Source organism: Chionomys nivalis, chromosome 1, assembly GCF_950005125.1.
Source record: "Chionomys nivalis chromosome 1, mChiNiv1.1, whole genome shotgun sequence".
Taxonomy (NCBI): Eukaryota; Metazoa; Chordata; class Mammalia; order Rodentia; family Cricetidae; genus Chionomys; species Chionomys nivalis.
In genome coordinates, this window is record NC_080086.1 from 82833477 (window position 1) to 82844341 (window position 10865).

The 10865-nt window shown below is 38.1% G+C and overlaps 1 gene segment (V, D, J or C); it reads right to left on the bottom strand.

Annotated features, from left to right (window-relative positions):
- Positions 1–8304: 8304 nt before the first annotated feature.
- Positions 8305–8806, bottom strand: LOC130878721 (immunoglobulin kappa variable 1-12-like). The segment is given in 2 exon segments: positions 8305–8627; positions 8750–8806. Coding segments are annotated over 2 exon segments (372 nt in total).
- Between the last annotated feature and the right edge of the window lie 2059 nt (positions 8807–10865).

Sequence of the window (10865 nt, forward strand, 5' to 3'; positions counted from 1 at the left end):
ACCTAGATGCCCTTCAATGGAGGAATGGATGAAGAAAGTGTGGAATATATACATATTAGAGTACTACTCAGCGGTAAAAAACAATGACTTCTCGAATTTTGCGTGCAAATGGATGGAAATAGAAAACACTATCCTGAGTGAGGTATCCCAGTCCCAAAAAGAGGAACATGGGATGTACTCACTCATAATCGGATTCTAGCCATAAATAAAGGACATTGAGCTTATAATTTGTGATCCTAGAGAAGCTAAATAAGACAGTGAACCCAAAGAAAATCATATAGTCATCTGCCTGGAGAGGGGAAGTAGACAAGATTGCAGGGCAATAACTGGGAACTTGCGGGGGAGGTGGCAAGTGGCAAAGGGGAAATGGGATGAGAAACATGAGAAGGGGAGGATGGGAGGAGCTCGGGGGATTGGGATGGTTGGGATATAGGAAGGGAGGATACGGAAGCAGCGAAGTATATATCCTAACTAAGGGACCCATCTTAGGGTTGGAAAGAAACTTGACTCTATAGGGGTTCGCAGGTGTCCAGGGAGATGTCCCCAGCTGGTACCTTGGGCAACTGAGGAGAGGGAACCTGAAATGACCCTATCCTATACTGATGAATATCTTACATATCACCTTAGAACCTTCATCTGGCGATGGATCGAGGTAGAGACAGAGACTCAATTTGGAGCAACCGTCTGAGCTCTTAAGGTCCAAATGAGGAGCAGAAGGAGGGAGAACATGAGCAAGGAAGTCAGGACCACGAGGGATGCACCCGCCCACTGTGACAGTGGAACTGATTTATTGTGAGCCCACCAAGGCCAGCTGGTCTGGGACTGAATAAGCATGGGTTGAAACTGGACTCTCTGAGCATGGCGGACAATGAAGGCTGATGAGAAGCCAAGGACAATGGCATTAGGTTTCGATCCTAATACATGAACTGGCTTTGTGGGTGCTTAGCCTGTTTAGACGCTCACCTTCCTGGACATAGATAGAAGACCTTCGTCTTCCCGCAGGGCAGAGAATTTGGACTGCTCTCCAATATCGAGAGGGAGGGGGAATGGTGTGGGGGAAGGAGAAGAGGAGTGGGGATAGGGGGAGGGGACTGGGGGGAGGGGGCAATATTTGGGAGGAGGGGAGGGAAATGGGAAACGGGGAGCAGGTGGAAATTTTAATTAAAAAAGAATAAAAAAAAAAACAAAAAAAACACTAGTGGTCTGCAGCTCGAAATGCTTGTCCTTACCTACCCAGAACTTCACTCATATGTAATGTCCTCTTCTCCTTACCCAACAAATTACACTTTTGTCTTTTGGACTATGCTGTGTAAAGATATTTTTGTTGTTTTCTGTGTACATGTAGAAGGAACATATGTTCCTTGAAAACAGCAATAAACACCAATCTATCCAGGAACCACCCTGCTGATTTTAGATGTAACAGAAGTTCTGATCTGCTGCCAATGAATGATTTTGTGACTCCCTGAGATTCACTTGGAAGCTGCATATGTGAGAATCTATGGAAACTGGCCTGGACTCTGGAGGTACCACCTCAGCTAGGTGTATCCATTATTGTCTAAGAGGCTCTGACTAGTTCTTTACTCAGTGTCCTGTAAACATATTTGTTAATTTTACTTAAGTATGTGCTAGCACTACCAAAACAGTGAGTGCTAGATTTGCCCAAGTTGACAGTCTGATAGAGCTTAACAGTTGCTAATCTCAAGGTAGAAGTGGTAGTTTTAGCATTGGACCCTAGCAGATACAATGAGAATATTAATTTACGTGGAAATACCAGTAATAGACTGTAAGCATATGAAATAAAAATTTCCTTAATGTGAATAGGAGTTTTTCATCTGTATGTCCTAGCATAGATGACTAAGATATATTCAGAGTATGAACAGGGGGAGGTTTGAAAGAAATTAGCTCCTAGGGGAGTGGAAGTATAAAAAGGTTTGGCTTTGTTGGAGTGGGTAAGACGTTATTGAAAAAATTATGTCACTCTTTGGGTGGCCTTGAGGTCTCCTATGCTCAAGCCACTCTGAGAGTCACAGTTCACTTCCTGCTGCCTATAAGCCAAGATGTGGGACACTGGGCTACTTCTCCAGCACCATGTCAGCCTACATGCCACCATATTACCAGCCTCCATATTCCCTGCCATAATGATTATGAATTAAATCTCTGAAACCGTAAGACATACTTTGATTAAATATTTTCTTTTATGAGTTTCCGTGGTAGTGGGATTTCTTCACAGCAAGAGAAACCTAAGACACAATGAAAGAGAAATTTTCCAGCAAATGAGTGGCTTAGACTCACAGACATGAACAAAATGACAGTGTATGAGTTGGTGTATAGTTTCTTTTGTGTACTTCCTGGGTTAAAAGATCCCAAAGTGTAGGGTTTGGGACTATTGAATAACATCATACGGTATACTGTGAGACAGAGGCACATTTAGGATGTTAGATGAACAGTCACATTCCCTGAATAAGTTACTCTGGAAACTCTCTGCCCAAGTGCTGATAAGACAGCAGCACAGGAAATTTTCTGATAACACGGGAAAGGAAGGGACAACTGAGAAAGTGGTTCCTGATTCTAACTGCTGTGAGCATTAGGAGGTTCAAGGTTAAGCATTGGGGATTTTATCACTGGAGGCATTTCTGTTGATTAGAAATATGGCTTAGGTTTCATTAGTAAATAAAACAGACTGTGCCTAAATGTTCAATGTTCAAATTTAAGGATATTTGTAAACAATGACTGAAATCATATATTGTTGGGCTAAAATAATCTCAGGCCCTGTACCTTGAGGCCTATAGGACAGAAAAATGCCTGGCTCAAGATTGAAGGATAGTCTCAAAGCTACCTAGTGAGGATGAGACAGTAAAATCTAGGTAGAAGCTCCTTCAGCCAGAGGGAGGGTTTGGCTGTCTCTCATTGACTGAAGGTACCCCCACACCACACAATGTCACTTAACCTGTATAACCTGATGCTCACAGCAATAAACTGAGTTCCTGCTGGGATATGGGAGACTGGATTCTGGGGATCAAAGGGAGACCTAAATGCAGAGGTTCTCAGGGGTACACCCTTTCCCAGGCATCTTACCCTAATCAGCCTGGGGGTTCTCATGTTCTTAGGAGACATGCCTTCCTGCAGAACCCGTTTTATTTATGCCTTTGCTATTAGAAACTGTTGGGGTGAGGGCTCCTGATTACTATTCTTCTTTCTGGGGATGTGAACAGCCTGGGACTGGAAATTAGATTTAAAAAAAAAAAACATGAAGATATAATGATCTCCAGGGTCTCCCGGGTACATCTATCCCAGAAACCCCTATATGGAAGATACACTCAATTTAGATGTAACCCTCTGATATTAAGGTTTAGAGATAAGGGGAAGAAAAAAGACCTATCCTGGTTATCTGGGATGAATACTATGCCAAAGGGGTATGGCCATGACCTTATACTCATGCTTCAAATGGAGATACTTTGTGAGGACCCACCTCAGATGCTGGGGCCTGCTTCCAAGCTAATGCCATGTAGGACATACCTGTTTATACCTCAATATTACATACATCGACTATACATACCTCAACTCCCCATCATCTACCCCTAAGGTATCCTTCACCAAGGTGCCTAGAGATGTAGGGGGATTAGAAGCCTCACCTTATTTGATGGATACCATCAAGATGGCCTTTATAGCTTTAAACCTTACCCACCGTGAAGCCATGAGGCCTGCGTACTTTGAAGCCGTTGGGGTAAATGGGTCTTATGAGATACTAGATAAAGCTGATATTTGTAGATGAGAAAACCCCAAAATGGGCGAGATGACATTACTGACTATCCCCCTCTGGCAGATGTTAAACACACTCCCTTCTTAACCTCACTTGTGATGTGGCTAATGGATCTATAGCTTCATGGAGGGTGCCTAAAGATATTTTTGGACCTACTCCCTGTCTGTCTGACCCACTGATCATTCATCATAATGATGCTTGCCTGCTTGCATTAATTTTCCCTCATGTGCTTTACCACATGCAAAAATTCCTGGCCCAAAGGCATAAGAGAGAGGCTCGAGCAGCCCTGACCATCACCACATTGATGAGACTAGGAGTGACTTGGACTGCCCCAGGCTTCTTGTCCCTGGTGATTTTACAACAAGAAATGAAAATAATTCAATCACAATTGACAGCAACATTAGAAAAGACAGAGTTTGGACTTCATTATTTACAAAAGTCTTTGGGTTCTTTAGCAAGGGTAACCTTGCAAAATAGGAAAGGCTTGGACTTGCTTTTTATAGAACAGGGAGGAACTTCCAGGGCACTTAGGAAAAATGTTGCTTCTATGCAGACTACTCTGGGATAGTTACAAGAACCCTAGAAGAGTTAAGAAAAGATATTGATTTGTTTAAGTCAAGGACCCCCTATGAGACCTGGTTTAATTGGTCTCCATGGCTTACCACACTCATCTCTTCCCTAATTGGCTTATTGCTATTTGTTTATTGATATGTCGTTTTGGTCTGTGTGTTTTCCAAAGGCTGAAACAAGCACTCCAAAATCAGATACAAGGACAACTCATGGCTCTTTGAATATAGTATAATAGGCTCTATACATCTCACTCCATGGATGAACTCTCAATGTGAAGGTATCCAGGCATAAACTCCATGTATGAGTGTGGCCCTGACCCATACCCTGTCGTTGGTGGGCTATTCTGGCTTGGTGTCCAGGCTAGAGGGTGAGATATAAAACATATAAGGGGGAGATGTTGTATCTAAATTATCTCAGGGCCTGTACCTCAAGGCCAGTAGGACAGAGAAAAGCCTGGATTGAGTCTGAGGGATAGTCTCAAGGCTACCAAGTGAGGATGAGATAACAATATCTATTTAGACAGCCCTCCTGCTGGAGAAAGGGCTTGGCTGGAGGTACTCCCACATCACACAATGTCACTTAACCTGTATAAGCTGAGTTCCTACTTTGACTTGACTCCCTATCACGTCTGATTATCCTGTGTCCTGGGTTGTAGAACAGGCAGATAGCACATGCAGCTTTCCCTGGGAAATAAGGCTAAGGGGGCCTGGCAGTATATTTTGAATTTTATAATGGAATCTTAGAAATCTTAGAAATAAATCAACTACTGTGCAAAGGAAAAGCTTGATTATATGGAATCTGTGAACCAAACTGTCCCAAACCACACAGTTTTAGAGTTGAACAGATGCACAAATGTGTCATGAACATGCCTGGACTCAATGAGTGTTATCGATAATTAAAAGCAGAGGTTTTGTTTGACTAGGAAAATGAATAAGTAAATAAACAATGGAAAGAATATGAGCATAATAAACCTTTTAATTAGAATCTGGATTCCAGCACTGACTGTAGTGATGACTTTGCGAGATTGTACATTGTCCTCTAAATTCATAACATTATATACTTGGCATATGTGTAATCTTCTCATGTAGCCACAGTTCAGTAAAATGGCTTTCAGAAGATGGCAAAGAATCCCAAGAAACAAAGGGATAGTTAATATTTTCAGATTTGCAAATAATTTACTACTGCAAAATTATATTCTAAATATTAAGATTTTCAATTACTGAACCAATAAATACCTTTTATTTTGCTAAGTTTTTATAATTACTTGAAATTTTTAAGATTATTTTTGCCAATTCCTCTGAAGACAAACTTTGCATTTTTCCTAAGATTGACTACTTCACCATATTTGTATTTACATGAAATTAATTATATTTTTAACTTTGAGTCAAATGCTTTTATATACTCATATTGATTCTAATAATTTAATTATAAATTAATTTTCATTTTATATACATAATTCTTTCACCTGTGAAGTATGATAGTTTCCATATTGCTTTCTTATATTTGTCATTTGAGATTAAAGCTACACTATCACCATGGTATGAATATTTTCAAAGGTATTCATTCAAATACCTTTAATTAAAACATCAAGGAATAACAGATAAAATCTTGTTAGCAAGTGACTCATGACTATGGAACCATCTCTTTACCTTCTATTTAATCTATGAAAATTCCCAAGCTCTTTCTTCCTTTTTATTATTTCAACTCAATTCTCATTTATTCATGGTATCGCATGTCAAAAACTTCTAAATTTCAATCTTCCTCCTGAAGTTCCATTAATCTCCTTTGCCCCAGTTTCTACTTCTACTTAGTGATATACCATTGTAGTTTTCAAGTATCTTTGATCCAGAGCTGTGGTGGAGGTCATCATTATAATAATTTTGCTTTATCAAACCCCACAGGATTTCAATCTTGGGCTTTCTCAAGTATTTTCTCATTTATGTACTTCAAAAATTTACTTTCAGAAAGTGACATGTGACATTCTTCTCATACTCTTCACTCAACATTTTTATTCTAATCGTGTGCTGATACTTATACCATTGCTTTGCTACTGAAAAGTGACTATTGTCATTCTGGCATATACATAATATGATTTTCTCAAATAATCTCATTATGATTTTATCATACATTACAGTTAAAGGCAATTCTATGGCAAAACGTTTCATAAAATAAGGCTGTTTATAAATCACTGATATGATTAATTTAACTTAATTTGGTTATTCATGGTGCCACATGACAGAAACCTCTAGATGTCTATTATCCTCAGAAGTCTGATGAACCACTTTAGAAATTTAAGTAATCATAATAAGGTACTTAAATGATGCAATATTTAGTAACAGCATATAGAAAAATAGAATAGAAAATCTTAGGGTATTTTCCATAGACTAATGATCTGCTTTGATATATGGGTGTATAGTTGGATAGACAGATAGATAGGTAGATATTATTTCTCTATCTATCTATCTATCATCTATCTATCTATCTATCTATCTATCTATCATCTATCTGTCTGTGTGTTTATCTATCATCTACCTGTCTGTCTAACTCGTCAGCATTTTTGCACTGGAAGCATCAGAACCTAATTATTATTAACTTAAATATTTTGAGGTAATTACAAAAAAAATCTTCATACACTAAGGTACTGGAATTGCCAATTGCCCTATACATTAAAGGTCATAAAAGTGAATAAAGAAATGTCTGAGTTCATAAAATGAACCAATTTAAAAATATTTTGTATATCTGCATGCCTACATGTTTTTAAGAACATTTCATGCATATCTGCTGCCATCGGAGGTCAGAAGAGGGTCCTGGATACCCTGGAACTGAAGTTAATTCCAGCACCAGGTCACCATGTGGATGTTTAGACTCAAAACCAGGTGCTCTTGAACATTGTGCATTTTCTCCAGCTCAACAAACCAGTTTTCAAAGGATATTTTTTCCTATTGGCATATAAAATCAACATAATATAACTAATATTCCTAGGGCAGTTTCTAAACTTAAATTACTCAGTCTAAAATTTGTGTAGAAATCAGACAGAAGAACTAAGAAAATCTGACCCTAAAGCAGTGGTATCATATCTTTTGACTTGATTGTTCTCTTTTGTATAAAACTATAGTAACTAAGTCCTTAGGGTACTGTAGATATATAGATAAGTGTGTAGATGTATGGGACATCAAAAAGACATAGGAAATATATTTTACCCCTCTAAAAAGAATAGAGTATAGATCACTGTTTTTGTGTTGTTTCTAAACTATGTTCTGATATATCAATTCTTAATTAATACCAATTTTAGAAACATGCTCAACCTTTCTGACTTTTATGATTTCATATAGAAAAATCTATATTCTCCTTCCTACAGTGTTATTAAAAGTCATAGGAGTGTGATTCAACATTATTCGATTTTTGTAGGTAGACCAGAGGACATAGGAGCCATTGGAATTCCCTGTGAATCTCTTCAGAAGCAGATAGCATCAACACCCACTGTCAGAATTTTAAGACACAGCAGAGGATTACAGATAGACAGCATCCTCATTCTCTGATACCTGTGCTCTAGCTGTTGTGAGAAATCCAGGAATGCTTTCTGCTGCAAACTACTCTCAATAATATTTCTCTGCCCTTTAAATACTGCACTTAGGAACTAATTTTCTATATATAAATAATGTGTGCTGGAAAGTTTGCATTAGTTTTGACTGTTCTATATGAGTCTACAATGGGACTAAAACACAGACTCCTAGCAAGGATTGAATGTGACCGTTGTTAAAGCAGAAATGGCATTGATATTCTGCAGTGCTGGAGGTGACAAAGAAGGATGTTTAGGCTACAGAGAGTACCGTTTGGCCACTTCTCTAAAAACAAATAACACCCTGTAAACTTTTCTTAAAATCTTGTGACATCTGAGAAACAGTTTCAGGAAGTGACTCATGAGGAGGAACAGCTGAGGAAACCCAATCTCTCACTTCTGCTTCCATGGAGGTTTATGTTAAGACTTGTATCACTGTGGGAGGATACTTATCATACTGTTGACAGTAATAAGTTGCAATATCTTCAGACTCCAGGCTGCTGATGGTAAGAGAATAATCTGACCCAGACCCACTGCCACTGAACCTCGATGGGATCCCATCTGCCAAGCTGGATGCCTTGTGGATCAGGAGCTTAGGAGCTTTCCCTGGTTTCTGTTGATACCATGCTAACCAACCACTAATTCCCTGACTTGCTCGGCAAGTGATGGTGGCTTTATCTCCCAGAGATACAGACAGCGAGGATGGAGACTGGGTCATCTGGATGTCACATCTGGCACCTAGGAATGGAAGCATTATAAATATCCACTTAATTAAGCATGATATGAAACGTTTGGCCCCAAATATCAATAAACAATAATTGCAGAGCAACAGGAAATTTCCCATTTTAGGTCTCTTTCACCTGGATGCCAAAGCAGAAGGAGCCCAATGATCAGAGCAGGAGTCCTCATGTCTCTGCTGAGTCCTGACTGCAATGACAAGTGTACAGAATGTGACTGGTATATGAAGAAGTCCTCAGGGCTGTGCAGTGAGTGCATGCAAATCATTGGGAACCAGTTAGGGCTGAGCACAGCTGCAAGGATTATTCAACTCAATAACTTGGCAAAAGCCCACAGTCTCAGATGTCCAAGGTAAGTTCAGATACGTGCCTCCAAAGATTACACTTCCTTTTCAAATTTTAAAATTATACACAACATTGTATAATATAAATAATTATATAAATAATCTCTATTTTGAAAAATAAATTTCAAAGATATATTGGGGGTAATACATACAAATTTCCTGCCGCAAAAAGATTATACATCAGAGGCAGGATTCTTAAATCTTTAACTCACACAAATAATTGTGATTGATTAAAAATACTGTGTTTTCCTTGTGAAGTGTTTGTGAGTTTGAGTAGTCATTCCTTTAAATTAAAAGGATAATTTATCAGGACCATATTAATAATGTAAAAAATAAGATTATACAGCTTTAACAATGATATTACTGCAGTACAATGAAAGAAATTACATAGTAGGTGCACATAAAACACCCTGATTCCAACAACATGTGTCACTTTGGATTTCCAATTCCTTATGAAAATGAAGGTGCTTTCATACTCACAGACTAAATGGATTATATATTTTCCTCACTTTGGAATCCACCATTTTATCTCTTTCTACTATTTGCTTCTATTTCCCACAATTCCTCATGAGAAATCATTTAGCGGTGATGTCAGATTTAAACACTGTATCAGAAAATATGAATACTCAAATACGTGGCTCTCTTATATATTACAAATAATATTTTCACTTTTCACTCTTGAACAGTAACTGGAAACATTAATCTGATTTAGATGACAGCCTCATTTTCTGCATGTATGTGTCAGTCTCCAAAAAAAACTAAGAGGTAGAAAAGTTTGTGTATCATCATACACACACACACACAAACATACACACTATTTGAGGGATTTTTTTCATTAAATTGCGAACTTAAGATTACAAAGATTCTGATACTTAATGCACCCAAGACAACAATTCAGGCATATTATCTACAAATCATAGGAACAGTCATTCTATAAGACATAGTAAATCTCACTCTGGAAGAATACCCAGGTTTAAAGAATAGGAGATTGTATAAAATTTTCAACTAAGAGAGATAAAACAACATTGAGATATTTTGTTGAGATTTCATGCACAAACATATTGCCTTTCAGTTCATTCTGTCCTGTAAATCCTCCATACTCCATTTTCAATTCCTTCTTGTTATTTTCTGTATGTTTATATCAGACTGTCTGTCTGTCTTTGGTTTGGATTTCCTTGAAAAGATTTCCCTGCGGGGAACTGATTGTTCTGGAATTCACTCTGTAGATAAAGCTGGTCTTGAACTCAGAAAACTAACTGCCTCTTTCAAAGCTTTGCACCATTCCTAATTATTTTTTATTTCCTGCTTGTAGTTCAAGATGTGAGCTTTCAGGTGATATTTCAGGCACCATGGCTTCTCTCTAACATCATTGATTTTGACTCTCTAGAACCATAAATTCAGATGCATCCTTTCTTATAGAAGTTGTTACTTGTCATGATGATTATCACAATAGTAGTAGGTAAATCAAGACAATTTCCCACCAGAATTTTATGTTGACATGCTATTTCTAAAGACACTGTACTCATTTGTGAACAGATGTGGAAAAATCAAGTCAACCTTGACCAAAGAGCTAGGGAAGCCTGATGATATGATAGTTTTTATCATAGTGAAGTTGTTATGTGAGCTCCTGAGGGGACAAAAGTCTACAAAACTCTTACCCAATTGTAAACTACAGTAATGACCTTGGATGTAAGATTTTACCATCTGTCCAAGAGTGATACAAGTGTAATAACTGTTTAAAATTAAGATTATGTCACGACACAAGAAGAAACACTTGCCTAGAGGTGCAACTTGGTCAATTACCAACAACTAAGAAGCCCATAGGCCAATGGACCTACCTTTGTTTACTATTTTGATAAATGGGCTTATGTTCAACTACCTTGTAATTTTATATC